This window comes from Eleginops maclovinus, chromosome 16, assembly GCF_036324505.1.
Source record: "Eleginops maclovinus isolate JMC-PN-2008 ecotype Puerto Natales chromosome 16, JC_Emac_rtc_rv5, whole genome shotgun sequence".
NCBI classification, from domain to species: domain Eukaryota; kingdom Metazoa; phylum Chordata; class Actinopteri; order Perciformes; family Eleginopidae; genus Eleginops; species Eleginops maclovinus.
This window is the reverse complement of record NC_086364.1, coordinates 20,149,908-20,167,631: the sequence shown is the minus strand read 5'-3', so window position 1 is coordinate 20,167,631 and position 17,724 is coordinate 20,149,908. Positions and strand designations below refer to the sequence as shown.

At 41.5% G+C, this 17,724-nt stretch overlaps 2 protein-coding genes across 2 annotated transcripts; one reads left to right on the top strand and one right to left on the bottom strand.

Moving 5' to 3' along the window:
• The first annotated feature begins 595 nt into the window (after positions 1 to 595).
• LOC134877654 (carbohydrate sulfotransferase 12-like) lies at positions 596 to 10,576 on the top strand. Its single transcript, XM_063903242.1, has 6 exons — positions 596 to 624; positions 3,034 to 3,224; positions 3,304 to 3,693; positions 4,550 to 4,702; positions 5,336 to 5,515; positions 6,811 to 10,576. The coding sequence occupies exons 3-6, from the start codon at positions 3,319 to 3,321 to the stop codon at positions 7,357 to 7,359; spliced, it is 1,257 nt and encodes a 418-aa protein (XP_063759312.1). The 5' UTR covers positions 596 to 624; positions 3,034 to 3,224; positions 3,304 to 3,318; the 3' UTR covers positions 7,360 to 10,576.
• A 95-nt stretch (positions 10,577 to 10,671) lies between these two features.
• On the bottom strand, positions 10,672 to 17,182 carry c1qtnf6a (C1q and TNF related 6a). The gene is made up of 3 exons (XM_063903252.1): positions 16,936 to 17,182; positions 12,847 to 13,053; positions 10,672 to 12,470 (listed from the first exon to the last, which is right to left on the bottom strand). Exons 2-3 carry the CDS (start codon positions 13,043 to 13,045, stop codon positions 11,917 to 11,919), a joined length of 753 nt encoding a protein of 250 aa, XP_063759322.1. The 5' UTR covers positions 13,046 to 13,053; positions 16,936 to 17,182; the 3' UTR covers positions 10,672 to 11,916.
• Between the last annotated feature and the right edge of the window lie 542 nt (positions 17,183 to 17,724).

Here is a 17,724-nt window from a genome sequence, read left to right as displayed (position 1 = left end):
GAGGGGTGAAATTGTGATGCTGATTGAATGCAGATTATGATGATCTGTGTGTGTGTGTGTGTGTGTGTGTGTGTGTGTGTGTGTGTGTGTGTGTGTGTGTGTGTGTGTGTGTGTGTGTGTGTGTGTGTGTGTGTGTGTGTGTGTGTGTGCAAAGTGAATCAGTTGCCCTGTAGGGGCTCCTTGCTGTGTTTGATGTCACAGGATGAAAAGAGTTCACAAATAACAGGATTGTAACCGCCTGATCAGCCGGAGGCAACAGAAATAGACGCAGACCCCCCACAGCAACCTTTCCTAATTATAATTCCTTCAGTCAGATTTTTTTCCGTGAAGATGACATTTGTTTTTGCAGGTACAGCAGGTTATTTTCAGCACATTGCCCCTATGAAAGGGGGAAGGAGGGATGGGAGGGTTGGGAGGCTGTCTACATAAATCATCTCTGACTCTGAGACATGCTCTGTTGGAGCTGACCCAGAAAAGTGAAATTTTCCCCTCATGAGCTCACTGCAGAAACATCAACTACCAACTCTCGCGATACTCTGCGTGATCCCGCTCCATCTCCCTGGAAAAAACAAGCACTCGCATCACAGGCAGCTGACGCGGCGCTGGGTGCTCACACAAAAAGAGGTGAGGAGGTTTTTAACTTAAATACTCACAAGAAATATGAAAAGTATTTAAACATGTTACCTATTTTAGTTGTTTTGCATGTTTCTCTCTTACTGTGCACTATACTTTGGTACACGGGTAGATTAAACCCATGGTTGCACGACTGGAATCTCGTTGTTTTCTTTGGATGCTCTGTATTATCTCCACGTAAATTTGACTAAACAAGCTCCACATGCAGAGTCTCGAGCAGCCCGTTCCCGCGGTGCTGCTCCCCCGGTGAAAGGCGTCATTGTCTCCAGGTCTGCTGCGGACCGGACGGGGAGATTTATCTCTTCTGTCCGGAGAGCACAGCTTGCTGCTCGGCTGCTTTTTTACAGCTTTTCCTGCTGGTTGTTGAGGTGGAGGTGAACAGAACAAGCGTGGACGATCAAGGGAAAATATTATTAACAGCAAGACTTAGAATTATATTTGAGACTTGTTGAAACATCCCCCAAAAATCTTGTGAACACAGATAATTTTTTTTCCATTTTAAAATTGAATTTAAAAACTGCAGCTGCTTTGTACATGTATATAGTGTCCTCCTATGTTTAGTAGTATGTTGGTCTAATATAGTGTCAGTATTCAGTCATGTATTCTGTAGACACTCTATATGTTCTCTATGTTTGGTTGTTTTTATTATATGTTTTAAACTCAAACTAACACGCTGCAGATTTACCACCGATTTTTTTTTCAATTTAGGATTAATAAAATTAATCTAGTCTTTTATCCCTTCATATTGATCATGGGAACTTGTAAATAACTCATCCATGTTTCAGGAAACCTTTACTTGAGTATTTCAGCTTTTCTCAGTTTTATATCATTGCAAAATGAATGAAATATTTGGGATTTTGGACTGGTGACTGAAAAAAAGATCACCTTGCAACTGGCATTTTTATTACTGTTTTATATTTTTTAAAATCATTATTTGTTCATCTCAAAATAATATTGATTCAAAGATCTGCAATGTTTCCTCTGAATTGTAAGTTGAAGTGTAAACTAGTATGAAGTAGAAATACTAAATCAAAGTGCTAGTTCATCTAAATGGTACAAAACTACAGTAGTTCCTTTCCCTGCTTTTAATTGAGTACATTCACTTTCAGCGTACAGAACATTTGTGTTCTTAAAACGCCCGATTTAATGTTCATAGTGTCACAGCTTTTAGCTCATTGGAGTGCAGAGAGGAAGAGGAGCGTAGTCTGCCGCCTCTGGAGAGGGGGAACGATGATTTTCCATGTCAATGGTCCCTTCTCAGCTCCAGGAAAGAGGAAATAATATGAGGACTGTTGCACGAAGGCTCCAAATTTAGAAAAAGTGTCAGCATGGAAAAGCGACACCCTGTGACTTTCAAACTGCACAGAGAGGAGAAAACTGGAGATAAAGTGGGGATTAGGATACATGAATTAGGATTTGAGATAAGCCACAGGTAGAACTGGCCGTTTCTCTGCAGTTCTATAAAGAAATAGCCACTTCAGCAATGCATGAGCACAGTAAGCTTCAGTGTGTTTTTGTACATGCAGAGCGTATCGTTCGGTGTATAAAGTGGGGCCTTTATTAACTCAGAGAGAGTATTTAAATGTGCCGATGCTGTACAGTAATCCATAGGAAGCCTGGTATGGGTACAGCGGGATACTTGTGCAGTGCAGAAGTTATTACTTTTTGGTATGCAGAGCCCCTGGCATGCAAACTTTTGACAAGCACTTGTGATTTTACTGCTGTGGGTGGAAGTAAAGTCAACTCAGAGAGGTGAAGGAGGTTCAGTGAAGTATTTGAAGCCAATAAAATGTCAGACGTGCCCACGATTTGCTCCAGTTTTCAAGAGGTTTTTATTACCAGAGAGCAAGAGCAGCCTCACTCTCACATCAGCTTTTCCTTTGTTGTTGTTTTTGATGATAATCTGCATGCTTTTCAAATCCTGCCGAGGACTAGTATGTGTTTCTCTGCTCTCAAAAACAATATTTGTACTATTGCTATTTTTACTCAGTAATTACTGAAACTGTAGCTTTTACTGATTAATTGACGGCAAATGTTAATTATTATGCTTCGATTGCTGAACAAGTATGCAATGATTACAGGGACTGTGATGAATGCAGATCCCCTGTTATGATTTGAACCAAATAATAACTTATTTTATTTAGAATTTTATGCGTAAAGTGGTGTTTTGTTCATTTTCTGTTTTGCTATTTCGGTTTTTGAAGTTTTCCCTTTCCTGTGGTGTGTTTAGATAGGTTTGTGTGCAAAGGCTAAAATCCCTGTGTTCCCTCGCTTTTTGAACATTGAAGCATGGAGACATGCCACACTAGAGGCACAAATTACCAATATGAACCTGAGATGAGCAGAATATGTCCTCTTTAAATGATGATGGAATAAATCAAGCTTTCTCTCCGTCTGCAGGCATGGAGCAGAGGTGAGAGTTGACTCATGGACGTCCGGTTTCCCGCAGTGTAGCAGCAGCAAGATAACAAACCCGCCACAGACTCCATCTTTAAATCTATCGCCATGGTGAGAGAGCGCCCCTGGACTCTGTTGCTATGGTGACCCTGTAACAATCTGTTGCCCTGGTGACCGAATAAAAAAAGACCCAGGTAACTTATTCCAATCCGCCGCCATGCTGCCGTAGAGGCTCCCAGTGAAGTCTTACCAGTTGCTATGGTTATCTTGTAGCCAGCAACAGTCGCCATGGGAACTTCCAGGATGTTCCGAGTCTTCGTGGTCCTGGGCTCGGCCTTCATGATCCTCCTCATCATCATTTACTGGGACGATGTCGGGGCCTCGCATCTGTACCTGCACACCCCTGTGTCGCCGGGCCCCAAGATCCCTCACCCTCCTCCCCCCCATCAGCAGCAGCAGCCTCATACCTCGCGGACGCCGTCCTTCCTGTCAGACATCGACGCCTTCGTCAACCAGTTCCTGGAACCCGGGACTGGGGAACCCACTGACACCGCCCCCGCTGACTCCGGTAACCAATCAGAGAAGGCCGAGGAGCGGTACATACCGCGGAGGGAGTGGAAGATCCACCTGACTCCTGTGGCAGCCGAGCTCCGAGAGAGACAGGTGAATATCTGAATTGAATATTATTGATGGATGATTTAACGGGGTGGCTGTAGCTCAGAGGATTGGTGCGCTGTCTGAAAATAGAAGGGTCAGCAGTTCGATCCCACCTGCTCCCACCAGCTGCAGTCAACATGTCAAAGTGTCCTCGGGCTAAACACTTAAGCGGCAAGTTGTCCTTAAACCAATAAAAACAAAACACACTCAAAATCAAGGATATAGGATATTTTACCCTGTAAAGTGTCTTTGAGTGCCCTTAAAATGCTCTATCATTAAATGTATTGTTATTTTTAATATTTAAGTCCAATGACCTGGCAAGATTTATGTTTGTCCAGTTTATTCTCCTTAGATTTCGACCATCGATCATAAAAAGAACAACTTCTATCACTACCAGTATATACCCAAATCCCTGGTGCCTCAGCAGCCTTCAAAATAAAAGCATAAAAAGTGAACTTAAATAATTAAACTGAATAAATATTAATTGACTAAAGTAAAAATCAATTACTACATTTAAAAATATTACCAAACAATGAATAGCTCCAACAGTACTGATGGTAATACAATCCTGAAAGTTGGCAGGGTTTATTGGATGCATAATAATGTTTCACACTGCAGGGAAGGGTTCAAATGTAATTCATATGCCAGTGATATAGAATTAATACATAATATTTCAGTATTCATAAATAATATTGAAGTATGCAGGTAAGTCTTCAGCACCTTGCTCACTGGCATGCTTAAATGGAATCGGAGCCATCGTTAATTCCATCTCCAGTCAAAATTATGGCCATGAAAAAAAGCTGCAGCAGGAATGAATGCCTACTACTAATCATAAAAAATGTCTGTGCGTCACCAAAACCAGGAGCAGCGACGGAGATTACTGCAGGAGATGTGCGCCAACGACAGCATGGCGTTTCCTGGTAAAAACCGTTCCTTTGACGACATTCCCAACAAGGAGCTGGATCACCTCATCGTGGACGACCGGCACGGCATCATCTACTGCTACGTTCCCAAGGTACGGTAACAGGAAGTTAAAATTGGTATTTAAACTGCAACTACTTTCCACATTGTATAATGTTTACACTATAAATACTGTTGACATATATACACAAGTCCATTTATCATACATTCCAGTCCAGCAGTGGCTCAGTCAGGTCCAGCAGTAGCTCAGTCAGTAGGGGCTTGGACTGGGAATCGTAGGGTCGCCGGTTCAAGTCCCCGAACAGACTTGAAAAATGGAAAGTGGACTGCTACTTGGAGAGGTCCCAGTTCACCTCCTAGGCCCTGCTGTGGTGCCCTTGAGCAAGGCACCGGACACCTCCAATCCCCCCCCTCCCCATTGCTCCCCGGGCGCTGCACGATAGCTGCCCACTGCTCCTAGTACTAGGATGGGTTAAATGCAGAGGACTAATTTCACTGTGTGTGCTCTGCTGTGTGCATGTATGTGACTAATAAAGAGGGTTTCATCCTCCGATTCTATCTTCTATCTATCTATTTAGAGAATATTTAACCAGAATTTCCTCAATTCTTCCGGGACATTTAGGGTTAGGGTTACATAAACGCCGACATCATACCACCTATTTCTTCCAGTTTCCACCCATTCCCCTATAGTATATACTTCATATGTTCCCCTGTGCTCCTCCCTCAGGTGGCGTGCAGTAACTGGAAGCGCATCATGATCGTCCTCAGTGAGAGTCTTCTGCGGGACGGCGTTCCCCAGAGAGACCCGCTCTCCATCCCCAGGGATCTGGTCCACAACAGCAGCATGCACTTTACCTTCAACAAGTTCTGGAAACGCTACGGCAAGTTCGCTAAGCACCTCATGAAGGTCTGTACAAATACTTTATATCATCTCACCTGCTGGCTGTGATTCTTTCCCGGTGATCAGTTTGAAGTGTTCTTAAGTTCTTTTTCACACAATTCATTTCCTATTTCTGTTGAAACCTGTAAAACAAACGCCATGAGAAGCTATAGAATGTAGGATAAATACTGAAAAGAAAAGGTTTATTATATTCTGTGTAATTTAGTAGTTCCGTCTTTGAAGGACACAGAAAAAAATGTATATTATTATATTAATATTATTAAATATTAGTAAAAGGTAAAGAATGAGAATTATACTATTAAATATTTTGTTTTAGAAGTATACAAATAAATACTAATAACAAAGTTAAAACACAATAATAATAATAGTCATAATTATAATAATATTAATAATTAATTAAAATACAGTGTGAACTCAACTCAATATATTTAAAATAAATAAGGAAAACAATCAAAAAGTAAGACAACATAAATAAAGTCACGTAAAAGCGAACCTAAAAATGTGGAGTTTTAGAATTGATTCAAAAGACATCATAATTCTGAATAAAATAGAAACAAAAGGAGGTCGATGCTTTTTACAGTAGTCAATGACAGGTATATGTTCAGAAATGCATCTGTCTGAATAAGGTTTCTTTAATGAAGTATAGGGGAAACTACTGGTGAAAATAAAGATGTGTTGTTATTATAGTTTATATTATTTGGTTGAAGTAATTGTTGGAAGGAGATTACATTCGTCTTAATAATGCGACTTTTATTTTCTCTGACTCTAAATGCGCCATCACTTCTTTCGTCCAATTTCCATAAGTAGAGGCTGTTGCCGGCTCCCACTTCAGCAGTATTAATGTGCCAGCAGAATAATCAATGTGTTTCTAAGAGAAGTGCTTTGTTGGAACTGCAGAGGTCAAGTAAACAAATGAAACCCAATGTGTAGCACTGTGTTTCTGTGGCTCCAACAGAGAGAAGTCATCATTAACGAAAGGTCTCTCCCCAAACCATGAGCCGTTGTTTCTGTAACTGAAGTGATTTTATTTAAATTGCCTGTATTTTTTTTGGGGCATATCAAGAAATCATCACTTTACTGGGCACAATAAATAAATTACACAACAAAATTCAATAAGGCTAAAAAGGTTGAATTAGATTTTAGCCGTTGCAGACCATTTACATGCACACAAACTTATATAACCCGGTAACAGGAAAGGGAAACCATCACAAAGCATAATAGGGCCTCTTTTAGATTAAATGTCCTTTATTTGTGTAATGATAATATGTTGGTAATTAATACAATTCTTACTCTTTTTCAAGGTGAAGCTGAAGAAGTACACCAAGTTCATCTTTGTTCGGGACCCCTTTGTGCGCCTCATCTCGGCCTACCGGAACAAATTTGAGCTGCGCAACGAGAACTTCTACCGGCGCTTCGCCCAGGTCATGCTGCGTCGCTACGCCAACCAGCCGACGCCTCCCGCCTCTGTGGACGAGGCGTTCGGCGTAGGCATCCACCCGTCCTTCTCCAACTTTATCCAGTACCTCCTGGACCCGCAGACGGAGAAGGAGATGCCCTTCAACGAGCACTGGAGGCAGGTGTACCGCCTCTGCCACCCGTGCCAGATTCAGTATGACTTTGTGGGCCACCTGGAGACGGCGGAGGAGGACGCGGAGCATCTGCTGCGACAGCTGAAGGTGGACAATGTAGTGGAGTTCCCCACCTCCAGCAGGAACCTCACGGCCAGCAGCTGGGAGACGGATTGGTTCAACACCGTGCCCCTGGAGACCCGCAAAGAACTGTACAAGCTTTACGAACCCGACTTCAGGCTCTTTGGATACGACAAGCCGGACTCCCTCCTCAACGAGTGACAGCCACACACACCGAACAGGCTTTTTTAAATGTGTGTTTATACTTTTACTCCAACAACAGCCTCCAAAGTTGCGTGACCTACACTGAATGTAACCATTAGGGCTGCACAGTCAACATTGTATTTTAACAAATATTTAGCCTTTAACAAATATCTGTCCTGCAATTTGAACATTTGAATGGTCCCTATTGCAATTTTGATTAAGTGTGCAGCCCTAGTACACATTATCAAGGACACTCACTGCTCTAAGGAAGCACATTAATGAGGTGGAGCCAGGTTAATATCCGTTGTTGTTTTCCTTATTTAAATCACAAAGATAACAATAAGCACACAATTAAGAGACGGATATGGATTGTGGAAAACAGTATGTGTTCTTACATGTTGTACATTCAGTGTAACCCTTAACTCAAAACATTGATGTCAGGCAGCACCTGTAATTTGTGATGTCACACGTAGCAGGATGTGATGTCACAGAGCCAATCTGTACTTGGTTGCAACACCAACACAGATGCAGTCAACAGGGAAATGTTTGCATTAGTTAAAACAAGGTGTTATTAGGTTAGTTTTAAGTGATTTGCACTAGTTGTCATCTTATTTATTTCACTCTCTCTAAGTGCAATATGAGGCATGAAAGGGATTTTAATGTATGTTTTTAAAAATGCATACTAATGACTATCCACAGGAGAACTTGGAGGAAATATTTTATACCTCGTACACAGATCAGGACCTGATCAGACAGTGCTGCTGCGCACCTCGTGGTTCCCTCTCCACGCACCTTGCATTTTTGCAGGACCGTGGCTGAAAAATAACTTGAAATCAGAACAGTAAAGCACTCCGAAATATAATCTGTACCTAGTTGTTTAATCGTATGAATTAAGAGGCAGGGCTTCAGTGGTTGTGACATTGTTAGCAATCTAGCTCAATTAAGCTAACTTTGCTTAGAATTAGCTTACTCCACCCATTTGTTAACCTTACTAGCCAGTTAGTGTTAGCTATCAACAGTCATTCATAAGTTGCTTGCCTCATAATTATTTTTAGTTTCAGAGGGGAGACAGTGCATTATATTATTAGAAACATTTCAGACGACTCTTTTGCATCTCATTTTATTTAGCTATGTAGCTAACCTTGCTAACTCTTAGCTATCACCAGTGAGCTGTTAGCATTGTTAAATTCATTCATCTATAAGATGCTTGCTTGATAATTTATTATAACTGGAATTAATGGAAGCACTCGATATATAATACTATACCTGTTTATTAGGCTGGGTACGTAAGTTAACTAACAAATAGATAACTTATTTATCTTTTAAAGGTTAAGATGTTTTGAGTTTGCTAGGCTCAAAGAAAATGAAGGCTAATGACTCCAGGATCCAGTCGCAACAACAACAATCATCTTTTAACTGTAGGCTTAAACAAAAGAAGGCAACGAGGTGCACCTTGTGCTTTGAACCCTGCAGAAAGCTCTCTGTCTGACCAGACCCTTGGAGGATGCTCATATGTTCCCTTAACAACCATCCCTGCTGCTTCTTCAGACCTGGTGCAGTAGTTTGAAGTGGAGATGTCCATTAGATTATACTAAAAGGAACATTTCAGACAACTCCTTAGCAGCTTGTTTTATTTGACCAGTTTCAGCATGCCGTTATCTTATCATAGGGAAGCACAGCAGCTCCGGGACATGTGTCTCAGCTTGTCTTTGAGGCACAAAACTGGAGTTTCTACATTCTTTATAAATCATCCCAGCTGCATGAACACAGATGAGCCTCTGTGTACTCAGACGAAAAGATTTCCATAGGGAATGTTTTGCTTTAATGCGTGTGGTGTTGCAATGAGCATTTATGGACCTTTGTGTTTTTAACGCACAAACTGCAGTTATCAACGCTGACATACATAGGGTAACCCTGGAGACTGCAGCTATTGTTGCCCCCCTCATCTCCCCTTAATATGACCTTTTTTAAATCTATGTTTCGAGGGGCAGCATTTTCATGGGGTGCAGTATTTTGTAGCACAGATCCGAGCACATTACATGGAGACAACAAGCAGTGTTTTTCAGTATTGCGCCCTAAAGATACATCCATCCAGGCGTCGGGTTGTTAATAGATGAGGCTATGCCGGTATTGGAGTCAATATCAATCAAATAGTGATCCGAGCATGGGTCGGGCTGCATGTTTTATATGAGAGCAGCTGGAAGTTAAGATAGTGCCTTTTGGTTGCAAAAGTTTACACAGCAAAAAAAAAAAAAGTATTTTTGTAGAAGGACTTTTTACTTTGAACACGATACAGTGAGCGCTGTACAAAGCCACAAGGTATATTTGATATGTCAGGCCTTGTTTATCTTGTGGCATAATTCTGTGGAAAGAAAAGGAAAACAGCAGCAGCAGAGCCCTTCAGCAGAAGTGCTTTACCGTCTTCATGGGGTTTGTATTGTGTGAGTTCTCTTTACATGTATTGCTCTGTGTGTCGTGTAACACGCAGGAGTACTGTGTGCTTTGTACTGTATTTGATCATTCTGCACATGTACATGTTCAAACCTCCTTTTCATCTCACTGCCTTTCGCTTCATTTGTTTTGTACAATGTGGGTATTTTTTTACTCCTCAATGTCTCGTAGTGTTTTCTGGATACATTGGAGTTATAACAGATAAATGGCTGGTGTTCCCCCCCCAACAAAATCTGTCATCATCACCATGTACGTCTGAGTGAACACACAGCTGATCTGTAAACACACCCCACCGGTGTTTGGATTGTCAGATTTGTTCGTTGTGTTTTCTTATGTTATTGTCCCGTGTCAGAAACTTTGCTCTTGGCTGTATTTTCTTTAAAAGTGTAAACACCGTGAAATGAATAACTGTGTAAGGGGGGAAGGATTTATTTATTTATTGGCTGAATTACACCAATGGATGCTGCTTCTGCAAAGGAAATTCAGTTACTATTACAGTGTGAAAAGGTGGCATTTGGCCCACAGCGACCTGACGCTTCCTTGCTCAAAGGCCAAACCTCGTCCTTCATTTCCACCTGATGTCAGTTCTCAACATAAAATGCAATCGCACATCCAAAACCTAAATCTATTTTTCTGTATGATGTTTTTGTAATTCATATAAATACTTCATAAAGTCACAGTCTGACAAAAGTGTTCCTACTCTAATCTGTAAGGGAAAAGCAAAGCATTCAGTTTCATCCGTGTCATGGTGTCATCTGCTCATTGTAAGAGAAATAAAGGATGTGGGGCATGATGGAAAATGTATTTGTCTCTTTGTTTGACCATTCGTTCTACCTCAGTAAACTATACAATTCATGTGAGATAATATTTCCACAAAACATCCTTTTAATATTTAATAATATTGTCTCAACACCATGAAGCAGAATAATCCCTTTAAGTAGGGCTCACATGAAAGCCTTGTGGAAATGGGGGAGGGGAAAACTGCTTATCAGGACAACAGGAAACGACAACAGCTGCAGTTCATGCCATAAAAATGTTAACAGAAAATGTGGACGATAATTGAGACGTCAAACAGTCATCAGACAGGGAAAGATAACGTATAAGCTACAAAACAAAATGCAGAAAACAAGGAGAAGAAACATTTTTATTACTAAGCAACTCTCTGTGACATCCTCAAGGGGTCACTGTGTTCTTTTCTATCCAAACCTTCATTTAATGAGACCCTTTTGGAGACAGTCCAGATAGAGCAGACCCTTAGAGGTCAAGTTGGAGGTCACAGGTTTCCAACACACCAATTTCCACAGGTATTTGCATTGATGGGCGAAGGTATTTTTTTTTTACCATACCATACCATACTATTTCCAGGGTAATATTTATATACCTTTACTTTAGGCAGAACTGATACATATGGATACCCTTAACCATCAGAAATGACTTTTAACCCCGTCTGGTGAATTTAGACACAAACACTTGTTAGCTTACTAGCGTGTAGAAAATCAACCGAACATCCAGACGGCTGTCTTTGGCTTTTAAGGTATCAATTATGTTGTTAACAGCGATGTAAGTTTGCAAATGAAACAGAAACACCGACGTATGTTTTGCTTGTTTTATTTTAAACGTTTTTACGGAAAAGTGGGATTGACGTGTACACCTCCTCTAGTGGTCATAGGGGGGAACTGCATGGCTGTTGGCTAATACAACAATATAAACACTATACAGTTTTATGTATAAAACCCTGTACAAACATAGTACATTAGTGTGATAACAATACATAGAGGTATTATAAAATTGGTATCTTCAGACCGTTTTTTTTTAGCACCACATGTCGAGCTACTGAAGAAAAGCAAAGAGGGAAAAAGAAATGACCCTGAAATCAAAAACCCTGCCATATTTATACTTTAAACAGCATATTCATTTAATTTCTTCACACTTTCTCGATGAAGGCAAAGCTTGTTCTTTGGCAACCATTTTTAATATTTTAGCACCACAATGGAATTATAAAACTTATAAGAAACTATTTTTCAGTGAGTTGCTTCCTGCTGCTGTGAAACTTCAAATACTTGGCTTTCCATCCACCTGAGCTCAACAGTCTCCTGCTCGGCTTTGCATTTTCCTCTCTTTTTTTTAGTTCCCCTCGGTGATTCCTTTGATGAGGTATCCATTAAAAGTTATATAGACATCCACATCATCGCTGTAAATGGCGTTCTCCCTCTCCCTCTTGTAGAGACGCATCCACACCTCGTCCTTCAGCTTCAGCTGCAGCATCAGGCTCTGACTCTGCATGATGGAGCGGTCGCTGGGCTGGGCGTAGACGATGGCCTGCTCTGTGTCGTTGTGCATGATGTGCAGGTACGTCTCTTTGAAGTTCCAGGTGTGGATGTTCACGTTGAAGAAGTAGATCCCCGGGACGCGGCAGAGGAATTTCCCATCGAACATGTTGAAGTGGTCGTCCAGGTTGACGAAGACCGTGTCGAACACAAGCGCCTGGTAGGACTCCAGGCTGTGGAGGGATTTGCGACGGCCGACGGAGAAGGCGGAGTACTGGACTTTGCAGGCGTCTCCTGGGAGCCCTGCATGGCCCTTAGTGCCTTTCGAGCCCATTTGACCTCTGGAACCTGGGGGGCCTTCTGGTCCAGTTTTACCTGGAGTTCCTCTGTCGCCACGTTCTCCTTTGTCACCTGAACAGACAGATATTTGTCACACTGTCAGAAATAAAGAAAATGCTTCCAACATTCTCAGACACGCTTGGAAAGAGAAGGGGGAGCTGGAGGGTTTTAAGGTGATTGAGATCTGCAACCTCATGCCAATAAATCCTACACACTAAATTCCACTTGAAGAAAATACGTGGGAGTTATCTTGAAAAAGATTCATTTGAGGGTTTTGAAAGTCATTGCATAACTTGGAAAACCTGCAGTATTCTCTAAAATCTTCTAGAGCTGTCTCCAGCAAATGTGGACTGAGCAGCATAAGACACCTACGATTTGGCCTTATATGGTGGTTGAAAGTGCATCTCGCAAGACTGGTCTGACATTGAAAATGACATGGCTGTAGTACCTTTGAGGATGGTCATGTTGATGTAGGTGCGGATCTCTGGCCTGTGGCTGAACTGTGTTTCTGGGGGAGGCTGGTCCCCGCTGCCCTCTGCTGGCTCCAGGTGATCACAGCAGCGTCTGCAGGGCACATGAGGAGAACCCGGGGGAGGCACCAGGGCCCCGAGGGAGGCGAGGGACAGAAGGACGAGGACACCCAGCATAGCTGTGCCTAAAGTAAGAACAGAGAAGGGGATCAGATGACTGGAAGAGCAGCAACGTTTACGACCATTCAGCTCTGAAATAAATTCTCCTGGTGGATGTTGGGTATATTTTTGCTATTTTAAAATTACAATCTTTGTTTAAACTATGCACAAAGCAAAACTGAAGCTCATGGGAATAACTTGAGTTCTCAAGTATAAGACTGATTAATATTTTGACCAGAGGATGGCTGTAGATGAAAAGTTAAGTGGTTATTATGATCCATCATCTTGGGAGTAAACCTCTTCTCTATAAACAGGCAGTAGTCTGTAGGCAGCAGGACATGATTTTGTCCTCGGAAGCGTTCAATTTGTTGTCTGGATGTATTGATCAATAAATTCTAAGACAGCTTTGGCTGAATACACATAAACAGTTGGTGTGGAGAGCAAACTAGGCGGAAAGCATTGGCCGAAATGCTTTGTTGGAACTCGTAGGCTATGTCTGTTAAGCATAAAGCTTTTTATTAGCTTGTAAAATAGCTCCTTTTGAAGCAATCTGGCAGTGGAGGCCCAACTCAAACTCTGTTTACAACTCATGTTGAAGGACTTTAAACAAAGGGCGAAAGACCAAAAAGGATATCTGCCAGAACCTCCTAAATATAGCCCATTACCCCCAGACGAAGAAGGTCACTAGGTCTGTGGGATCCATCCTCTGGGGACCGTGACTGTCTGTAGAGAATTTCCCAGCAACCAATCCAACGCCGTTTGCCAGGAGTCAGATGGAATATCTGCGGTGTATTAATGTGCCTTACGGAAACCTGGCTGCACCAGGATATATCTGACCACAACCTTTCCATTCATGGCTTCAGGCCTGTTTGCGCTATGCTTCCATCAACTTTTCTATCAACAGTTCCAACAACAACATTTCCTTTGGTCCTTTTAGGCTTTCATTGCGAGCTTCACCATGAGCTGAGGAGGACGTCCTGCCTCTTTCCTGCTCCTAAGATGCTGTGCCCTATGTGGCTAGAAGGACTTTAATTGCACAGTTTTACTTCATATTCGAATATGCTGTCATGAAACCTACATTCCCCCTGGGATTAACAAAGTATTTCTTCATGAATTTATTGATTGATCCAAAAGTTGATGAGCTATTTCAGAATGACCCACCTCTGAAAGACGCCAATCGAAAAACAGCTAGAATTAAAAACAAATCCAGACAATTTCAAGGTCGATGCAAACACTAAAAGACATGGCACAGTGTTGAGCTAAAGCAACACAACACAGGTTATTTGCAGAACTCTGAAAGGCCTTTGGGGGTCTTGGTGCAGAAAGTGTTAAAAAGTTAAAAGCTCTGCATATGTTTTAAGATGAAGCAGAACCATGGGGAATTCCTAAAGCAACAAAAACTGTGTTAAATTAGAGAGGAAGTAATTAGAGCAGGGTGAGATACAGGCCTGTCGGGGATTTGCTGCTATGTTTTTATGAACCACTCATCTCGTTTGTTGAATTGTGGATTAAACACAACTCCATTTAATTCATCAATTGGGATTCATGCCTTCTTTTGCCTTTTCATTATGTTAAATGTTTCTGAAAATAAGAGGAACACATAAATCATCGGTTCACTCAAGGAAAGGATAAACCACCAGAAGCAAAGATGGTTCAATTGAATTTAAGAAACACATGTACAACACATTGTTCAGCAGCTTCTACGGAAATAAGACCATTATGTGTCCTGGATGTCACTCCCAGAGCAGCGGAAAAAAGAACGAGGAATCTTCAGCCTTGAGCCAAAGGAACCTTGTATCGCCCCAAAGAAAAGAAACATTGTGGAAAAACTAATAAAGTGAAGCATTCTTGCAATTATGAATTAGCCATGCATTCACAGTGGCCTTTCAGTGGCTGCGAAAATGAAAATCCACGGAGGATTTCTGCCCTCACTCACCCACGGGGAGTGTTTCCTCACTAATGCCCTTCTCATACGTCCCAAAAGTCAAGAAAATGTCAAAATAATGGAGTGAGCTTACATGGACCATAAATCACCTGAAAAATTACCCTGCAGGCAGCCCATAATTTATCACCAATTAGCTCAGGAAAGGTTGAAGGCTTATTTTATGCAGAGAAAGTCAGTGGAGTGGGGTTTTTCTTTTTAATACACAGAGCCAAGCTGAGTGGTTTTGAATGGAAAAGCGATGGCTGAGTGCCAGACTCAGTCATCAGTCTGTAACTGGAACAGTGTGTACTGCTGTGTTCATACAAGACAGCTGTTTCCATACTGACTGATTGTTTCATCCTACATAAAGGAGTGCACAACTCAGGAAAATACCACAGAACAGATATTCTAAAACCTGAGGAAACTCTGCAGTATCGCTTTGATCAACAGACAACACAACTTGGAGCAATTATGTCCCCAATGGTATACTGAAACTAGACCCTTTTGTGGTCTTTACATTGAGTTACCAGTTTATTAGTTACATATGTAAACTCAGATACAGACCGATTACTTTACTTTTCTGAAGGTTTCTTGAAACTCTTTGAAAAATGTTGATCATTTGGAGGATGGAGGAAATCACATGACAACAAAAAGACCAGAAAAACCTCTGAGAGAGAAACGTCCAAGAAGAGACACAAAATAACTATATAGAGATACAAAACACACAAGGACAACACAATGACTACTTGGAGATGCAAAATGCCCACAAAGATTTGCAAAATCACAAGAGATCAGGCCAACAACAAGAGAGAGGCAAAACAACGACAAAGGGATGAAAAATGTCCATGGAAACGCAAAAAACAGACACAAAACAGCTGCTAAGAGACGCATAAAGACCATGTGTTGTTTGAATTGTGTTCTTATGAATTGTACTTCTGTAAAGTGTCTTTGAGTGTTTAAAAAAAAGCGCTCTATAAATAAAATGGATTATTATTATTTGATTGAAGAAGAAAAAGGACACAAAACAACTTCTAATAGATGCACCAAAGAGACACTGCACTACTGCTACTGCAAAGAGATGCAAAATGACCATAAGAATATGCAATATCTTTACAAAGAGACACAAAAGTGTTGAAGAGAACTCTGAAGAGACACCAGATAACTATTGGGACCAGTTTGAAGAGACACAAACAGATATAAAGCAACAAAATGACGACTAACAACATAGCTGCGTCGTTAGTTTGTGTCTCTTTCAGTCTCTCACAGGGGTCCATTGACATGTCCAAGGGGCCCATTGTCTCAACATCTGTCCACAGTTGATTGCAGTTGTGGAAACGTTGAGGAGACATTGTCGTCTGTACGATGTATTTATCACACTCACAATTGAACAAGGTTTTACAGTTGCATATGCATATCAATTACATATTATTGTTGGTCCCGGTGTTGTTCAGTCTGGAGTCACTCAATCTGCTGCCTGTGTTTAGCTGCTGTTGGGATTTCCAGCGTGTGTCATATGGCTCCTGCACTGACCAGGGATATTACATAACGTAACGTTTTCCTGGAAAACCCCAGCTGAACTGGAAACGGGTACATGGAAAACACATAAAGCTGATCCTCTTATATTTAGACACTGTCCGGAGGAGGATGTGCATCTTTATGGATTTTAGCGCAATTGTTTTCTTATTGGACACAAGCTTTGTAAATAACAACAATTCGTTATTTTTACCGAACAATTGTAAAAGTCCAAGCTCAGTAAAGACCCACAAGGACTTTAAACAGTGAACAAACGGATTACATATGGGCTACATTTCTCAGATTAGCTATAACTGCGGTTCCCTTTCTATTCCTGATTTCGTGCAGCACGGTAACACTGGTACACCAAAAAAAGTTGCGATCAAAGGTTCATCGTTTCATTTACTAACAACTCTCCCACTCAGTGATCATGCAGACTGATAACTGATCGCCTAATCTGAATGAATCTCACCTGGTTCACGGTTTCTGCGGCTGCTTCAGTCCTCCGGAGGAGAGAGAAAGTCCTGAGTCAGCAGCTCTCTCCCTCTCCCGGTTAGTCTCCCAAAGATCCCTCCTATCGTTTCATGCAGGCAACAAGTGTCTCTCCGTTTATCTGGGATGACAGTTAAAGGGTTTATACAAATCTGATGCTACTGTTAAAGCTACCGAAAGGCAGTATTTCATTTTCAGTTGTGTATCACCGTGTACATAACTCTGGAGGACCGGGACCACCCTGCAGGGTCCTATTACAAAGTCTCTAAACTACAGGTCGGTCCCCCCTCCGGGTCTGCACTTCCTCTCTGCTGAATTCCTCCATTCCTCTTTCCCTGCTATCTGTAGCAGCTGCAGAAATAGAGAGAAAGAGAGAGAAAGGGGGCTATCATCTTTATTGCCAGACCTGATGTAACCTTGTGCCTCACCTTTTAAAGAGATGCCCTGATAAGAGAAAAAGTCCAATTCATATGAAAATCCCTCCAACAAAAGTGGAGTTATTGTTTTCACACTAAAGCGAGAGCTCTAAAGTGAAAACATAAAATAATAGATGATTCAATGCTGCATTTTCCATGGCGTTTAAAAAACAATATGGTTTTAATGAAGAGTGTTCGTCCTTGAGTGTCTGTATTTTGGCTACACTCATAATGGTCTTATTATAAGAGCTGAGGTTGAACTTCCAAAGGAAAAAATAAGGTTCATCTGTGGTTCATGTCAACTGTGAGATAACTGGTATGCTAGTGAAAAACATGCCTCAAACTAAATGTTC

What these genes read in the sequence shown, in the direction of transcription:
- LOC134877654 (XM_063903242.1), top strand. Translation starts at nt 3,319, where the DNA reads ATGGGAACTTCCAGGATGTTCCGAGTCTTCGTGGTCCTGGGCTCGGCC. An exon ending in CCGAGCTCCGAGAGAGACAG is followed by an intron (nt 3,694 to 4,549) that starts GTGAATATCTGA and finishes CACCAAAACCAG; the next exon opens with GAGCAGCGACGGAGATTACT. An exon ending in TCTACTGCTACGTTCCCAAG is followed by an intron (nt 4,703 to 5,335) that starts GTACGGTAACAG and finishes CTCCTCCCTCAG; the next exon opens with GTGGCGTGCAGTAACTGGAA.
- c1qtnf6a (XM_063903252.1), bottom strand. Translation starts at nt 13,045, where the DNA reads ATGCTGGGTGTCCTCGTCCTTCTGTCCCTCGCCTCCCTCGGGGCCCTG. An exon ending in CAACATGACCATCCTCAAAG is followed by an intron (nt 12,471 to 12,846) that starts GTACTACAGCCA and finishes CTGTCTGTTCAG; the next exon opens with GTGACAAAGGAGAACGTGGC.